The sequence below is a fragment of the Cynara cardunculus genome (genome assembly GCF_001531365.2).
Source record: "Cynara cardunculus var. scolymus isolate 2C chromosome LG 8, CcrdV1, whole genome shotgun sequence".
In the NCBI taxonomy this organism is placed as follows: Eukaryota; Viridiplantae; Streptophyta; class Magnoliopsida; order Asterales; family Asteraceae; genus Cynara; species Cynara cardunculus.
The window spans coordinates 17,178,640-17,197,703 of NC_037535.1; the positions used below are offsets into that span (position 1 = coordinate 17,178,640).

Consider the following 19,064-nt stretch of genomic DNA (forward strand, 5'->3'; position numbering starts at 1 on the left):
GGAACTTAGTCAGACGAGTTGGTTTGGGTTGATTTAAATCTATCCCCAACCTAATCCGACTCAATTATCGCCGTTTGTCGGTTTTAGTAAACAAGGGAGGGGGCGACGATGAAGGAAGGCGCAGGGTGTTGCTCCGTTGGGATGTTTGGAGGAAGAAATGGAGAATGAAAAGTTCTAGAAATATATATTCATGTCATAAATTCCATATTAAAAAATTACACATTATTTAAGTTGACCGATTATCTGATATGTAGGTAAATGAGATACTTATAAGTTTGATAATTTACATCTTATGTATCAAAATAAAAATTCTTCTCAAAATAGAAATCAGACTAAAAATTTACCCAATCTTTTAAACTATCTATAATCGAGGTTTTCAAGAAAACAGTCTAGTAGATTTTTGGATACATTTGGTTTGGTTTAGTTTGGTTTTATCCTTGTTGATATCTTGTGTTTTTGAACTTTGCCAAGGAGAGCATAAAAGAGAGATGGAAATCAGTAACTTCCAAACCAACTTGCTTTTAATATGATCATTAACCGATATCGGTATATATTCTTTAAACATTTATCATCCAAAACACCATTGATTTGTTTCTCGGGTTCAGTACAAAATTTGAGACGAGTTGCTTTGTCTCACGATAGCGTCCGTTTATTGAAAGACTCAACCGTCAAATTGGCAGTGAAAGCTGGAATCGAGTTCAGTTTCCGAATAAAAATCTCAACCTGAAAATATCAAACCAATCCCAATTAAATACAATATATGTATATGTGTGTGTATATATATATATATATATATATTTATATATATATTTGCTAACTCAATAACCATTTTCCCCCATAATCTGTGGCTTTTTTATTTGTTTTACTTGCTCTTTCCTACCCTATCTGGCTATCTACATGTCGGATATACTGAGTTTGTTTGGTTTTACTAATTGCTAATTCAATATAACAGCTGTTATTAGGATGCATGAGAGAGATAGAGAGGGGTTTGTACCTGATGGGATATCTCAGGCTGCTGCGTGTAGTTATTTCCCTGAAACATTATAAAAGCAATTCGGCTACGTAAGGCTTGTCGTGGTATATATTTCATATGAATTCTCTAACTAAATGTAACCACATACGCACCAACTATCAAAACATCGACATACCAACAATGAAACGAAATGTAATGACAGAATTGCCATCTGTAACCGATGACTATTATTACAATCAATACTGTCTTACCAGAATTTTAGTGTTCCCTGATTCGTACTCAAATTGAAGTTTCTCATCATCACTTTGAGCATAGATAGACTGAAGGGTAAATCGTGTAACAGGGATCCCATCTGATCGCTGGTGATCATCCATCACAATCTGTAGGATTAATCAGGCTCAGGTCCACAAGTAGTTAACGAAAACAAATGTACTACCAATATGCAGTTCCACAGATACCTTGTAACCAAACAGTTCACAGCATGCCCTTCGGAAAACAGAGATTCTATCAGCAAAAACTGTCTTATACCTGCATCATGCACCATCTTCGATTTAAATATTTAAATGATCAAAAACAATTCTAAGCATCAACAAACCTAACACGTCATTTACCTTTCCTCACGTTTCTCGAGGGTGGCAATTTGTTCTTTTAACTGCACTATCTTTCCAGAAATGTATGAATCTACTAATGTCCCAGCATCACCTGAACATTCACAGCAGCAATAAGTATGAGAATAAAATAACTGGAAGTCCACCACATATACGAAATTGTAAAATAACAAAAAGTTCACTGAATGATCAGAACACATGATATAAAGACAGTATTATCACTTGTGACCAGCATATCCACCCTCACTCATGACTGGATTTGAAGATATAAAATGAATTAAATACATTGTACATCTGTTTACTGCTTGCTGCTCTACTTCCATGGATAAGCTTTGAACATCTAGGAATTCTCACTAATTAGCCAGATCTACCACTTTCATTATAGATATGCTTTCTGACCTCATACAGATTATGTAACCTTATTAGCTTTCATGTGATTACCGCACCAACTACACTGCTAAAGACTCGTGAACTTATGCAGGTTACATCCATAAGGACATATGCGTACACAATTGTGTAACAAAAGAAACGGCTGGTTAAAGAAATGGTACAGTTCAATTTTACAAGTTATTTGATGCATGTATTTTCGGTTATCAACTAGTATAGGAAAAAAATTACTTGGCTCGAACGAGCTTTAGAATTTTGTAACCGTTTGTTTGTCCCTACAGATTTGATCAAGTGTTTTCAGTAATGCGTCAGAATTAAGATATTCAAAAATGAGAACTACCATATAAAAGCCAACAGTTGCATAAATAGATAAGCAAACAAATATAAATATCCCTTTTTACCTAAAATTTTCACAATAAAACCCAGTACCAGAAAATGAGATAACAGGTCATGGAAAAATAACAAAAGGGATCCACTTCTCTTCATCAGAAATTATGAAGTCGGAAAGCAAAAGTCTGACATAGAAACTATGGGTGTCGATTTCTAAGTAACAAACTCTATAAACAAAAATGACGTCATATCTTCAGCAATGATCTGTAATGCGCACATGCACCCCTCCTCAAATTCTAGGAAAATAAATTTAAAGAACAGCCAGTGACTGGTGTTGTTTGAAGCACAAGGTGCACCGAGGCCCAAAGGTCTACCTGGGCTTAGGCATGAGGGCATGAGGCATAGGGAGAGGTGCTTGCCTCATAGAAGATCAAAGAGAGGCATGCAACTAACAAAAGGTATATATATGCACACAGAGAATCACTAAAAGAGGTAAATCAGCATGTTCGCTGAAATATTTAATGAAGAAAGCACTCTACTAACATCAATCGATTTTGACGTATATAGAGTACTGCCACATGAACAAGAGGAGGCGAGTCTGGTGAAGGTAGAGGGTGGACAGGTGGCACTTAGGTTACCGAAGTCCTACTTTAGATAGAGTGTTGTGTTAGTTTTCCTACCTTTCATGTCTTATTCATGCATCTACTTGTAGGACTTTTTATTGGATCTCAGCCTTAGTATTTCCTGCTTTTACTAATGTAATACGTAGTTTATCTCCTGTCCTAGTTGTTAGTACAAACGGTCTATGTCCCATGTTTATTTCATCTTTATGTTCCTTAAACAGTACCTCTTGTGCTTGTTGGCACACACTCCTCTGCTACTTCCCACACTTGTTTCCTGTCATACTTTTGTTTTTGCAAGCCAAGGGCCTGTTGCTGTTTGTACATCACATGTGAAGAGACAAGTGATGTACCTGAGGTAGATCGAAAGTCCTAAAGTAACTGTTCAAAAAACTTCCCCTCATTTGGTGTAGTATGCCACTTGAAAAGATGCTGGGATCATATCTCATTTAAAATAAAAGAATCAACCACCATAGCATGCAACGTGAAAACAGAATTACATATTTCAAACAAAAAAAATACTGGTCCGGCCCTCATTTAAAGGTTAGGTTTTCAATGCATTAGACACTATAGTGTCCTTAGTTCTGATGAACAGGACTACCTATAGATGGCTCAACTTATCAAAGAAAATCAACATTATTCTAAAAAGATACCGAAGAACTATCTATAGGAAATCCAAGAATGCCAGCGTTATTTGAAAAGGATACCAACAAACAACAAAAAAAGAATAACATTCCGAAGTAATAAGTTTCCCAATAAACATTAGGCAAGAATACCTGACTGTTTTTTCAACTCCTCAATGGCTTGTAATTTCTCTTTCGTCTTCTGTAATTCATTCTGCAAAGCCTCTATAGTTTGTTTTGCCTCACTGTCAACCGCTAAGCTGTTCACCATACGCAGTACTTTTGTACTTGCAGATGAAAAATCACCATGACCAACCTGCAAATGAGAAAATATATGAACAAGAGAGGAATAACTTGGTGAAAAAAATAATACAGATACAAGAAGACAAAAAGTTCCCACATATTTTATCTAATATCAAGATTGCTTCATGTGTTGTTCAATAGTTCTATACCACATCAACAAAATATGTCCATATACTCTATGAGTAATGGTGACGGAATGGTGGAGCCTACGGTGAAACTCTAGTCGAATAAGGATGAGTATTTAGAATTAATAAGCATAGCCAATAAAATGATTCATTTGCAGAAATTATGCAACAAAAACACAGTGCCTTAAAATGAGTGGAGAGAAAAGTGAAAGCTACTTCAATCTGAGACCATGGATGACTGAAATTGAAATAATAGTTAATGTTTGACCTCACTTATAGAAGAAATTAGATAGCTACAAATATAAAATAAGTAGAATGAACAATGGGTGTGAGCTCACTTCTGAAGCTTTGACATAAAATAGAAAAAAATATTCTTCCTTGATTTCATTCCTATTTCAGCCAAAAGCACATCCTCTGTGGATATAAAAAATCCTAATAGTTCCTAACAAATTAGCTGAGATCTTCTAGAATGTTTGATGAAGTGGTAATCTAGGATTGCATCCATATCCTTTCCAGACAACCAATTAATGCAAGTCATTTGTCATATGGGTAAGTTTCACATAAAAATTACATCAATCGACACTTCTATAATCATGTAAAGAAAACATACATCAGTTCTACTGCCAAAGTAAGCAATCAATAACCAGCCAGACACACTAGCAAACTAGTATCACATATGCAAACATCAATACAATATCACTGCAAATAAATGTCAATATGATATTATAACAGAAGCCGGAGACCAATGTTTTGACCGTTGTTATCAGCTGTATTTGTAAAACAATCACTTAAAATAATTCAGTACCAACTAACTTCATACGCAATGCCTTATATCAGAAATAGGAAAAGAGTACTAATATAAAAATGCCAAAAAAGCAACAAAAACATAGACAAGATTGATATCCAAAAATCGAACCTTCGACTCCAATATAGCTATCTCTGAGCGGAGACGATCGTCCTCCCTCTCCAATGATTTTATTCTTCTTGATTCACTATTCAGCCTCTCATTGAGCACCTTTATTTCATTATGCTGACGGGCATTAATTTCTTTTTGCTCAAGTATAGAACTCTCCAGCTTCTTTATATAATCTTCCTTCATGGCAAGAGATGACTCAAGCTCCTGTCCTTGCAAACAAGGTAACAGAACATGCATTAGCATAAACCACAAACTAGATGAAAGTTTCAGCACAGGACCCCTCTGGTCTACAAACCTGAACTGTTCCATCGTTCATTGCAACCCCTACTTCAACATTCTTCTGCTGCTTCATTTGATCAACAGCAACTTTCAAACGGTCTCTCTCCTCGGTAACTGAAGAAAGCTGCAAAGATATAATTCGTAAAGAATAACAATGCCATTATTTGTGCTATATGTAGGACATCGGCACATAAAACAAGGATGTAAACAACATGGCCATTTATACCATCTAACAAAGAAAATTTTGAGGAACAGAGATGATAATGAGATACGAAGTACCAACAACTTTATGTACAACAATAAACCACCATAGATCATATTGGTTTCTTATCAAATTAATGACCCTTCCCATTCCACTTTTGGTTCACACCACATTCCACCGTGAGCCTTAACGTTGATAAATCAGAAGGGTTGAAACACAAGTAAGGTAAAGAGTATGTGAACAATATTTTGGAAAAGTGTGACATTCATCTGAAGTAGGTCAAAGACACAACCAGTAGAAAAGTATAACTGTAATTTCATTCCATTGCTGGATGCATTAGTGTTGGAAAATCAGCAAAGTAAATCTGTTGTATAATGATTTGTAACTGTATCTTTGTTCATTGTTGTATTACGTACAAATCTGTGTAATTTAGAAATGTACAACCTAATATTAAAATTTTTGTGAACAAGGTCCAAAAAGAGCCAAAAAAACTTGGTTAATATAATTTGAATAAGATCACAAAACTATGTTATTTTACAAAAAAATATAATTGTAATTTCACTCCATTGTTGAATGTAATAGTGTTGGAAAACAGAAAAATAAATATGTGTTTGTATAATAAATTGTAGCTGTATGTTTGGTCATTGTTGTCTTTCGTATAAATCTATGTAACTTAGGAAGGTACAACCAAGGAAAAGAAATTCTCATTTATATTAGTGATATAGTGTCCTAATTTAGTGGAGATGCTTGTTCTATAAAATAACAATATCAATAACAGAAATTCATTCTGGAAAAATCTACTTTTCAAGTAACAGAAAAGGAACATTCCATCATCGATTCCAGCATAGCAAACAGATCATCAGGATCCTATATATCTAAATGTATGAAAGTTAAAATGATATCAGCTTACCAATAACTCAGTTCGCTTGAGCTCCAATTTCGAAAGTTCCACCTTCTCTTTGGTCAATGCAGCCTCTGTTTCAGCATTCTGCCTACCATTTTCAGCAGCATCAAGAGCAACCTYTACTTGTTTCAAACGTGCAGTGACCTCCCCTATCTTCATCATGCTTTCAATAACCTCCCTGTAATGCACAAGATCAATTTAGGAAGTAAGTGAGTCCGCTGATATTATCAAATATGAAATACAAATTTTTTTTTACAACAAAGCTCAATTGAACCTTGATAAAGAGCATCCAATAAAGGAACAGAAGATGAGGGTTTCCATATGAACATAAAACAAAAAGAGATGGTTAAAGTGAATGATTGTCATTGTGCTCGGCATTTATCAAGTTTAAAGGGAAAGCAGTTGGTCTGGAAAATGATGAACAAGACCATCTTCAGATTATAACCTGAAGAAACATAAGACTCAAACAATTTATTCTACATAGACATTGTCTACAAGAACAACAAGCATAAGTGGATTAATGTTGACTTCAGTTCTCATAGTTCAATTAGAGACCCATTTCAAGAAGCAGATTGCGTAAATGTAACACAATTATACAATGAAGTTGATACGTACCTTTGCAAGGCTGCAAACTTGAAAGGTATCTCAGCAGCACATGTTACACCAGGAATCTCCTTCATCATTGATTCCCAAGAGGACAATTCATCCTCCAACATCTTTCCGTTCACTTGTTCCTCTGATAGCTTAGAAATCTCTGACTCTGCCCTCTCTCTGCGGCCCTTCTCTTCCAACAATTTCTCCCTCAGTACCTCAATGTCCTCATGAGAAGATTTCCATTTCCTAGCTTCACGGACTTCTGATTCCTGATGTCAAAGATAGAAAAACAATTATCAAAGTCTGCAGCAAATTTGGGTCATTGTCAAAAAAAGAATACAAAGTACTCCAGTTTTTGGGTAGTACTTGAAATGCATATAAGAATAAATCTTTATCAATAACCAAATTCACCATCGAACATACCACATTCCACTACCTAGAATAAACATGTCATTAAATGCATATTCTCTTTCCTCACAATTATACTCTTTCCTTCCAGAAAAGATATATAAAGGAAGCTTAGTGGTATATTGGTGGTTGCATAAATCTGTGTAAATTGAACTGCTAGATTCTTGTAAATCTATTAGAAGGCTAGAGCAGTAGAGCCATCTGCAACTTAATGGACTGATGCTTTGAACTTCAATGTCCTGGCAACAATTTCCAATTGTTCTCGTATCTATTACAGTATACCCTCAAATTAGGACCATGCTTAACCTTACGGCAATACTTGTTCTGAACCCAGTGAAGAACCGAGTATTCCAGAACCTGCCTGCTAGTTGTAAAAGTATTTTCTGCTATGCTGTGCTATATCAGTCAAATTCCTTTTTGTTAAAAAAGAGTATCCCATTAATTCATTAATGATTCCTACGTATCCACCTGTCCAAAGGTATGGGCGTATCGGCACTTGCATCATAAGCCACTAGTAGGGGTGATAAAAACATACGTGTAAGTCATTACTGTGATCACCATAGCTGGCTATTAATGTTTCTAGTAATCATGCAGACTAAAGTAGCTTCTTGTTCTAGCTCAAATAACCAATAATGCAACTACCATGCCAGCTGAGTATTTTAATCTAAAGCCAGTGAACGTTGTGGCTGTATTTAAGGTTATAAATTTTTTTATTCTTTTTCAAGATCTATGCTGCGCTGTAATCCTTTTGTTAACAAGTATTTCATTCAAGATTAGGTCTGTGAAAAATAAAATACTTGAAATAGGGAAAAACATACATAATTTCTGAGCTCTTCTCTCAAATGCTTCACCAAGATGTTGTCATCAGATGAAGGAAATTCTTGACATGTTAAAGTGGAAAGTTTTTTCTCTACTTCATTCTTCTCATGCAAGCACTGGGGATAAGAACGTAACACCAAATATCATTAGCTGCATAGAATTTAAAATAAGCTAAGAATGTAGTAAATAAAACAACACCAAAAATACTTGAATGGAGTGCATGAGTTGGACCTTTCACAAGGGTGAAGCGACTTTCAAACAGCCGAAGTGAAGATCATTTGAAAAAAAGAAAAACAGATGTACACATACACTGTTTCCATACAGATTATACATGCTGTACTTTTCAAGGAATGATGTATTACAAATTCAGAACACAGCAAAGCTAAAGAAGCTATAACCTCATTAAATTGTCTTTGAAGGTTCTCCAATTGTTCCTTCAAAAGATTTGCCTCCTTCTCAGAGTTATTAGCTTTGCATTCCATCCTTTCAAGCTAAGTACAAGAAAGCAAAAGTTAGTTTCGTATCATGTTCAACAAAAAAAAATCTGTCATAACTTAAGACTACTCACATCTGAACTAATTCTAGAAATTGACAATTTTGATTCTTCTTTAAGCTGTGTAAGATCCTTCTGAAGACGAACTCTTTCCCTCTCTATGCTTTCAGAGACCTGGCTCAATTTCCTCTCTAAAAGGCTTGCTTTTTCTTCAGCTGAGGCTACCAAAGATTCTGCATTTTTGCGAAGATCCATTTCTTTTCTAAATTTGATCTAAATAAAAAAGTGATGAAACTATTATTAAACAAATGTTCAAACAAAGAATGTGGCAAGAAAATAACAGGAAAGCAAGAAAGGAAAATAAAACTACAAGGAAAGTAAAATAATAACTCAAACTATTACTCTCACACACATTCCTCAACCATGAATTACACAAGCTTGCTTTTAAATTTTAATCAATGAAATAAGTTACTGAAAGGGGATGAAGAGGAACTGTAAGCCTGATATGATATTGGAGGCACCATAAGACATCATCTACAGAAGATAAGGGTAGCAAAGATGTAGATGTGAATACTGAGGGCAGGAATAGAAACTAGGAGATCTGGAAGGAGATTAAAGCAGCACCAGTTGAGTCGAGGAGAAGGTGACACAGCACCTCAAGTAAATTTGTCATCTCGAAGTAGACCTTTGGATGCACATATTAGAATAGGAAGCTTGTACCAAGAGGAGATCCGTAAGGTGAGGAAGAACTAGGTTAAGATTGACAATGGGGAAGTGGTGAATATAAGTTTGATAGAAAAGAATTTACCAAAGAAGTTGGCCTCTAGGTAGGACTTAATTGAAGAATGCTATTCATGTTCTAGACCCCTCAGGAGTTCACCTTTATCTTGCACTTTAGCATCAAGTTTAACCTACCCCAGCTAGTTCAGAAAGCAAGGACTTGTTCTTGTGGTTATAAGAAAAGCCATCTTCACTACCCGTTTGCTGGGTACTACATGTAAACCTGGATCTTTAGTCTAACTACAACCTTATAGCATGGGAAGGATTCAGCAGAAAATGTAGATTCCTGCCTTTTCAACAATATGGAATACACAATGATTACTGTATTTCATTCTCGGTTCCTCGATAGGAGCTAACCATTCGAAAAATCCAACTATAGAATACTAAACCTGGATGCAAACTGATGGTAATATTCCACAAGATTTCACCCTGCCAGAAACACAAAATTGAATACTTTCAAGAAGTAGATGGAATTTTTACTCCTCGTAGAATAGCGTTAAGACTTCAAGTCAGAAACAGGCAAGATTTTCTGAGTTTCCAGAAATTATATGCATTAGCTCCCACATGAACCCCCTGATGTAAGATAAACCTACTTTAAATACAGATGTGACCATTTACATGCATGGACAAAAACTCATTGTTGGATTAAGTTCTTACAAGACCAGAGACAATCTATCCCCTTAATAGATTAAGTTCTTTATACAGCACCACCTACATTTGTATCAAGTAAAAGAGGTTCGAGAACATAATATAATTGTTGATTCCACTTCAACTGACAAACAAACCTCCACCTGCAGAAATGCTCTGTACAGGCTTACTACTTACATGACCAAGAAGCTATACGTAAACCAATATGCTACATAGAAAGTAGAAAATATCCAGAGTAGTCCGATGATAACATTTCCCATTATATACGCAAATCATCTATATAACTTGGTGCTTTTTTTTCTTAAGCGTGGGTGTCTAGACCAGCTTGCGCACACCTTGACTAATCCATGGGGCCCTGGAGAACAGCCAGGAAAATTGCCAGTGGCCTTGCGGAACTCGAACTGGTGACCTATGATGAGGAGCCCCAAATGCCCAAGCCTTCTTGCCAGTAGAGCTAACCCCACAAGATTTATAATTTAGTGATTGCTCCCTCATAGATGGTATTACCATGTGCAGCCCAATGCCTGGTAGTGAAGACCTTTCTGTCTCTATAATCTCATAGATTTGACTGTCGTTAGAATGGATATATGTTTGGAAAACATTGTACGTGTTATAAGCAAGAGAATGATGTTACTGAAGAATCCATCAGCTGCAACAAATTATGATGAAACTGAACAATAGACCTTGTTTCCAATCCATATAAATTTTTGTATCCTCATCATGGTATTGCATTAATTGGACTTTGAGCCTATTAAAATTAGAGAATCATAAATATTTCAAGATAGCAGGTTAAAAATAACATCAAAATAACAGTTTGATAATCTAAATCTAAATCTAAAAGAATTGAGAAGACTTGAATTGAACAATAAAGAAGTAGATTGAAATATAGGTAATCTTAAACCTCAAGTTCACTATGGTTATGAATTTGCTTTTTCAGTCGCTCTTGAGATTCATTGACCTCTTTCAAGAGCTGCTCTTGCAGAGCCTGTTCACGTCCCTTGGCAGCAGCTAGTTCTTGTTCTGCATATAGAAGCTGATCCCGAAATTTCATCCTATCAGCTTCTGCAGCAAACGGAAGTCGCTATTTAACTAAAGCTACAGATGTATATTCTCAAAGGCATGATAATGAGATAAGGCAGAGCGCAAATATCATTATATGTAAATAGATAACAGTGAGATTACACAAAAGAAGCAAGGATAAATGACAATCCACTTCCTATAACATTAAATTGCATAAAAAGCTGATCAACTGACTAGTCATGACCAACTGATTTTTTATGTCCTAACATGCAAACATTAAAGATAGAAGAGAGAAAAGATAATAAACATCATCTTTAACAAGCTGTAAGGCTAAACAAAAGTTAAGCAAGCGATAGATCTGTTTAGTAGCCTTTTTCTTAACTTTTAGCTAAATTTAAGTCTCCGCCCATGAGCTCACCATTTTACTGTAAGTGTGTGTATCATTCATCAGCAATGGAAACTATCTTTCAAATCCTATACTGTAATATGGCAAACCCTAGCTACTCTAAACATGCCACTGCAACCAGGGTATCAACTCTGCCAATGCCTGGCACAATGACACTCCACTCTACCAAGTGGGATGCTACCCTGACTGAAGTAGCCTTATTGATTGGTTCATTGGTCTCACCTAGAGCCATTGCTGGTTAGGACCCCTTACAATTGCTGCTTCTTGGTCTAGATACCAGCTGCTGTTGTTTTGGCTGTTAAGGGATGAAAACTTCATTCTTGTTGCTTCATCAACTTAAATCACCAGACCCTTGTTGCTGACTCCAGTGACATGTCAGTCTAATGTCTTGGCTTGACTTGTGGCCCCTTGATTTTTTTTCTCTTTGACTTGATTTCCTTACCGGATCTCTAGGCTTGCTTTGTCTTTTTCTAGTTCTGCTTCTTCAATTTTCTGCTTGGTTTAGTTTCTTTTAGATTGGTTTTCTGGTGGACAAAGTAAAGAAAGTTATGGTTCAATTTTTTTCACTTTCTTGGGTAACTCCAACCGATTGCATGTAACAAAGTGGATGCATGACCTCGAGGACATTACCCCAGAGATCGTTGATTAAACTGAATGATAGAAGCCAGAATCCTTACTCCACCTTGTGCCATTATAGATCCCTTTCAAATCAGATGATATAAACTAGGATTTTTAATCAAATGTCAGCATGGGTACTTGACTGTGGATCCCTCCCTTGGGACTGGTAAGAAGTGAATTGTTGTTGATAGTTGAATAAATTTACTGTTTGGGAGCTCATGGGAGCATTACTTTGCTACTGTGCTACGACATGCTGCAAATAGTTTTGCCTCAAGGCTTCAGGCTTTGTGTAATTAGTTGCTTAGTCTTTCTCCCACTGATTTTGTGGTAAGGGCAGTCCTACTACTACCTAGTATTGTACTTACTTCAAACACAGCTTTTATGGGTCTCTCAGGTGGCACTGTTAGTGGTGTTTTATCATTTGTCATGCACCATCCCCTGAATCCTTGATTTAAACGTTAAAAGTGACGAACTGACGCGGACTATGACCCCTAGCCTTCCAAGCTAACGATGTAGGTTTCACTCATGCTACCCGCTCTACATCCTCTTGTATATATTTATTCTATTATCTTACTATATTTATATATAATTAAATAGTCTAACAGAAGTTTTCACTTGGTACTTAAGCAAACATGGTTTGCTTTTATGGTAGAGATTCATGGATAGGATGTTGTTCTTATTCAGGCAAAGGCTATGGAAAAATACGGATTTGTTTCCTATGTTTGTTAGCCTTGTCAAAACCTACCATTGTTCTTAAATTCAGTTATTGTTGTGCACTTTGCTTGTCCCGCCAGACTCTAGAGTTCGACTTGGTAAGAAGAAGCTCAATCTATTTAGTTGTTCCGTGCTTTTTACATACATTTTATCCCTCATACTTCCATTATAAACCTAAGGAAGTTGGTCAATTGTTTTTTGCATGTATCTCATTTTGGATAATATATCAAAGTGCATCTGATGATCATGTGAACAGATAAAAGAAAATTGTTTTCTCCCTCTATACATCCTCCAGATTTGAATAGAATATGGTTCCAGCAAACCTAATCAAGATATTTAACTCATACCAGTTACAAGAATGTTTGAAATGTGTTTATATGCCAATATTTACTAAAAAGACCTCCCAACTATCAGCAAGACTACTAAAATCTTCAGCTGCTTTATTAACTTCTCTCCTCTGCGATATCCTTTCCAATATTTGGGTGCCTGTCAAAGGATGGTCATGAGTGAGGTTTGTACCCGTTGATGTCTATGTCCCCCACATAATTATCTCAGTGGAAGCAATGTGCAGGATATCCACATTCATTTGATCAACCATCTTCTGCAAAATTATGAATTGCAACTAAAAATTGACTTTCTTTCAAATTAATTTTTTTATTTTGTGAATTAGGCAAACATGTTTGTCTGACACAAGTAGGATATTCTCCACATTCAGAAGCTTGTCTAATTTAATTTGTTAGTGATTACAGGTCAAGTCTTTTAATCTTTTAAAGTTTTACTACTTCTGTAGATGATTATTCGAAGTAACCTAGAATTATTTGATGAAATTTGTACCCAATTTCCATTTTTGGTAAATCTTATGCTCCAGTTGAACTCAACTTAATTATATGTTAAGCCTTTTGTAGCGACAATTTGAGAGTATAGTTCATGAGTTTTTAAAGTTCATGACAAAAAAATTCTTTTAACCATTTTGTCATATGTCCATCATGTTCATTACTTTCATATTGGATATAATAAGCTTGATGCTCCAGCTACTCACGTCTTGCACATGTCTTTTTGACTTTTATTCTTGACTGTTGAGTATTCTTGTGAGTTATTTCTTGTATTGGTCATCGTTTACATCATCCATTGGACTCCACCATCATGGCCCTTATGAATGCCCCATTTCATGTATGTAAGTATGTTTCATATATTGAGTCTTCATAGATAGTCTCAAAGATTATTCCGTTTCAGGAATACTTTAAAAGAAAAGCATGGTACCACCAGTTCTTAAGCTTCCATACCACTCATTTGGTTTTGATCATAAATAATTTGTGTCCCGCCAAATCCAGCCACAAACCTAATCATGCTACCCTTCTGCTACCACGCTAAGTTTCCGACTGTGAAATGTGACAGAACTATGTGTAGTATGGTCAATTCATCAACTGCTTGGTTTTCCTACTAATCAAAATGTGTCAATTGTTTCTCTCTCAAACATAGCCATTTACGTTTATTTTATGCTATGAAAAACTAATAGCCCTAATTTTATTGAGGCCTCCGGCTCATCCAACATTAAGCCAAGTGTTCATGAGAAAAAAGGTGCTCTTTGGAGTATTGCATATTAGATCTATTTGATCCTCCTTCTAACTTCTAAGTACTTATTTGATGTTGGGTCATGGGTGTATATCTTGAAATAAGGCCTACTACCTCGTTTCAAAGTTAGTAGTGTTGCAAAAGACTACTCCTAAACTTATGGTATATTGGTGTTGATTATGATGATACCCAAAAATGATATCTCCCAGTGGCATCATACCATGTAACATGAAGTGTGTCATTGGTTTTGAAGATGTTTGTTTGTTATATGGTTGTCTTATAGAATTCTCAATGGTTTCCAAATACAAGAGAGCTTCCACATGATCCAAGAAGGTATGATGTATGGATTAAAATTCGAACTATCTCATTGTCACTAGGATTGGTACTGTTCTTTCTTGACAGTGATGAGTTTTTTTKKSTACCTTCAATACTATTGATATCAAGAGAGAGCTTCCTCATGATCAAGAGGGATATGATGTATTGGTTGGAAAGTTGAACAATTTCAATGTCAAGAGAGAGCTTCCTCATGATCAAGAGGGATATGATGTATTGGTTGGAAAGTTGAACAATTTCAATGTCAAGAGAGAGCTTCCTCATGATCAAGAGGGATATGATGTATTGGTTGGAAAGTTGAACAATTTCAATGTCAGTAGGGTTGATAATTTTCTTTTATGCGAGTGGTCAGTTGTTTCATGTCTACCTTCCACACTAGCAATTAGGATGTTTGTACAACTTTTGTACCTGCTCAATGTCTAAAGGTAATTTAAAATGCTAGTATGTTAAATGACAATGGAATGAGAGATTGACCACTATACATCGTACTTTTTGGTGCCATTGAATAGCAAGACACAAAAGGTTGTCTCTTGATCTATGTTATGTAAGAGTCTCAGTGATGACATATACAACTTAAGAGGTCAATTGAGTATGCCATCTTATTCAACCTGGATTACTCTATATTGGTTTTAAGAAGATGTGTCATCATATTGAGCCAATTATGAAGGTACACATAAATAAGATATTCCATGAATGCATGAAGCATATTGAGGTAGATTAGAAGTTTAGAACTTGTACCTGAAAATGTGATTGACACGTAGAACGATTTCCATCTACCAAACCAGTTTTATTGACTCGAGTACCTAGCTTGCATATATTTTGGCTAAGCCACTCAAAGAGGTTCAAATTCAACTTGTAAAAGACCGGACTTGTTTCACGTTTATAGCATTATCTTATTCTTGATCTTTAGTTTTAGCCCATCAGCCCACCCTTCTATCTTTATACACACGCATATTAGTGCTTTCAGAACCTATTTAATAACAATTTTTTATCACTTCTTTTGATGTATGTTGGTGCATATCAGCAATGTAAAAACAAAATATCAAGTATAGGCTGAGAGGCTTTAAGAGCTGTTAGTGGAACTTAGAAAAGTTTTGAACTTCTGATGGTGCTAGTTTATACGTCATAAATGGTAGATTAAAAGTGATATAGCCAAAAATAACATGAGCAACCACTAAAAGCCAGAATTATTGCTACCTATGTCAAAAGTATTGAGCAAAGCAGAGGTAGGTATTCAACACCATTAACATTAGAATTTTAGCTTCTGCCATGCCAAAATATAATACACTATGGGTTAATGAGGAATTTCATACGAATTAGCCCAAAACTTGAGCTTATCACGCACCAGATTTGTGCATGTCATCATTCATTGTCTCAAGTTTGGATTGAGAGTCCTGCACTTGCTTCTCTGCATTGCTTAAAGCATCCAAGAAATCTGCTTTGACCTGTGATGGCAATAGGCATTCCACTCAATAGATGAAAGTAGGAAATTAAAAAATGCCTAAATCTCCCATAAATCGGGGACACTTCTTCAGCAGTTAAGTATCTCCATAGATATTCTAGTAAGAGCAGGAAAATCCATGCAAAAGTAAAAGAGACTTGAGACACTAAACATAAAGCATTAAAAAATCCTAAGCACTTGCACGTATGGCATGCCATGTTTTTGTCATACAAGATTGATCAAATATAACCTCAGAAGTTTTAAGTAGCAGTCTGCCACTCTTGCTCTCATGCTTTTTTCAACAGGTAAGAAAAAAATGCTATTGACAATCAATCAATCCCTATAGTATATCTCCAACTGATAATGGTGAATCCGGATTTATAGATGAATCAATAAAGGCATGAACCCCTGAGCCAACCGATGTTCGTAAATGAAACTTAGCTTCTATAATTTACGTGTCAAACCCTTAATTTGTATCACCTCAACCAGCAATGGTTTTATGGGTCTGAACAACACTACCATTAAAATTCAAAAATGATCTCTTGTATAGTTGTATTTCACCCTTTGCACCACAACAAATCATAAGACAAGACAATAAGTTTAAGCCGAATTTTCCACCAATCATTTTAATATCTCTAAATAAGTTGTAATCTTGAACCTATAATCCTGAATTTGCTTCTGTTGGAAAGGTGAGGGGAGCTCCTTAAAAGAGCTACCACTTAGGAGGTTCTTTAGGAAAGCTACAACCAGTTTCTTATTGTTATCTCCTTATAATATAGTTCAAAAGAACTTTCAACTTATTGGTGGATCATACCACTTACTAAAAATATATTTGATAATGTCTATGATTTCTTTATGCAGTATACAGTATACAAAATGTTGAAACGTCCACCACCGCTAGAATTATCTGGCTTCTTGTAAGTTTGGGAAACTTGTTCAAATTACACGCATCTTTTCATTTATAATATTCCATCAAGCATATGCACAAGTTATTATGATGATAATCTTGACAATGGAAACAACAACATAAACCACCAGGGCTACCACAACATGAAATTGGCAAACAAAAATCACTGAGATGGCTAGGGCTACATACTGAAAAAATGGAGGCAATATCAAAACCTAATCTAGGTATCAGAATTCAGATGCTCATTACAACGGAATGAAGTTAAACAACATCAGCATCTCTAACATGCTCTATGTTTTACATAAAGTTCCAGCATAGAAAAATCAGTAGAAACTATCTATTGCTCCATAGTCCATCCACTACAAAATTTGTTGACTTTTAAGTGTGCAACAGTCAAAGACTTTCCAGCCTAGTGGTAAAGGCTTGGGCATGGCATAGTCATGAACCCGAGTTCGAGCCCTGGGAGGGGAGTGTTGGCGATATTTAAGTGGGGCCATGTTTAGCCTCCAAATTTGCCAGGGATTAGTCGGGCTTTGGCCCGGACACCCTTAAAAAAAAAAAAAAAAAGTGTGCAGCAATGCAACTTCAATTTCAACTTTCAGATTTGAATTCTACTAACTTTTTACAACGTTGATAATGATTGTAAACTTTATAATAAGTATTACTCTAATTTTACTAAGCAAATTATGGAGGTACTTGCAGCAGAACGAGGCAAATCCCTGGGGAGGAGGACTAGGTTATAAGTAAATTTCAAAAACAAAAAATCGACATATTCTTTTAATTTGTAAAGCACCAGGTCCGACCATTAAAATATCTCTTTGTTTGGAAACGGAAGTAACATGTAAAAGCTTTATGGAATAGTAGTAAAGCAATAGAGGAAGTATTACCAATTGCCGGCACTGGTATGTGCAAAGCATCTGACCGGAATGTTGGTGAGAGGGATCTGCCTCCGGGTCCGGGACCGGCAGGTCCTCGAAGATAACCAAATTGCCATCGGAGTTAGGGCTCTCCGAGTTACCGGTCGTTTCAGGCCTTCGTTTTTTAAGTAGAGGTGTTCTGACAATCATTTTTCTCTCCGGTTATGAACCCTAGATTCGAATATCGAAAGGGAAATCAACAAGAGTTTGTATGTGTGATCAGTAGAAAGCGTTAATTTGAAATGAAAGGCGCCATGTCTTTGCTGTAAATACCTGATGCATTCTTTTCGATCCACTGCAAAAACACCTTTGTACCCTTGAATTACAACTAATTTTGTATAAATACAATTTATTAAAACTCAATCTTTAAATTTGTGAAACCAGTTAAACATAATCAAATACAAAATAAGTATCTATTTTAAATATAAAAAATTTAAAATATAATTAAGATAATTATTGAGTTCTAACAGAATATTTAATTATAATTTTTATAAAAAATTATATTATTAAACCAGAAATAAATTACTTTGTTTAAATTTAAATTAACTTATAATAAAAAATTGAATTAAAAAAGTTATACAAAAAAAAACGAAGAACTATTAGATACTAATATCGATTTATTTTTTTTCAAATTTTTATGTTATATTCAAATTTATATTTCATTCAAAAATAAAAATATTATCGTTTTCTTAAAACTACATAAAATCGTATTATATCGATAGAGACAAAATAAAAACTAAATATTAAAATGAAGATTTATCTCGCTGTATTGCGCGAGTACCGTTCTAGTCTATACTATATTATAAAGCATTTGGCTAAAACTCTTAAAAACTCTTAAACTCTTAAAACTCTTAAAACTCTTAAACCCGTTCATCGCTAAACGATTTCATCCCTATCCGATTTTATCCCATAACTGAATTCGTATAACTAACTGCAGATAAACATAATCCAATACAGGATAAACATCTCATTTTAAATATAAAAAATCTAAAATATAATTAGGATAATCATTGAGTTTTAACAAAATACTTAATTATTATCTTTATAAAATGTTATATTATTAAACTAAAAATAAATTATTTCATTATTAAACTTAAATTAAATTAAAAAAAATAATCTATACT

General features: G+C 35.1%; 1 protein-coding gene across 2 annotated transcripts; it reads right to left on the reverse strand.

The window, feature by feature from the left end:
- Positions 1 to 501: 501 nt before the first annotated feature.
- Positions 502 to 18,157, reverse strand: LOC112516887 (mitotic spindle checkpoint protein MAD1). Of its 2 annotated transcripts, XM_025124132.1 has the most exons (16): positions 17,911 to 18,157; positions 16,021 to 16,120; positions 10,914 to 11,074; positions 8,660 to 8,857; positions 8,490 to 8,582; positions 8,091 to 8,207; positions 6,886 to 7,133; positions 6,277 to 6,448; positions 5,181 to 5,288; positions 4,886 to 5,089; positions 3,695 to 3,857; positions 1,585 to 1,675; positions 1,432 to 1,501; positions 1,225 to 1,353; positions 995 to 1,033; positions 502 to 723 (listed from the first exon to the last, which is right to left on the reverse strand). In XM_025124132.1, the coding sequence occupies exons 1-16, from the start codon at positions 18,088 to 18,090 to the stop codon at positions 634 to 636; spliced, it is 2,163 nt and encodes a 720-aa protein (XP_024979900.1). In that variant the 5' UTR covers positions 18,091 to 18,157; the 3' UTR covers positions 502 to 633. The 2 variants fall into 2 exon arrangements, with proteins under 2 accessions (XP_024979900.1, XP_024979901.1); XM_025124133.1 differs by lacking the exon at positions 8,091 to 8,207.
- Positions 18,158 to 19,064: the final 907 nt, after the last annotated feature.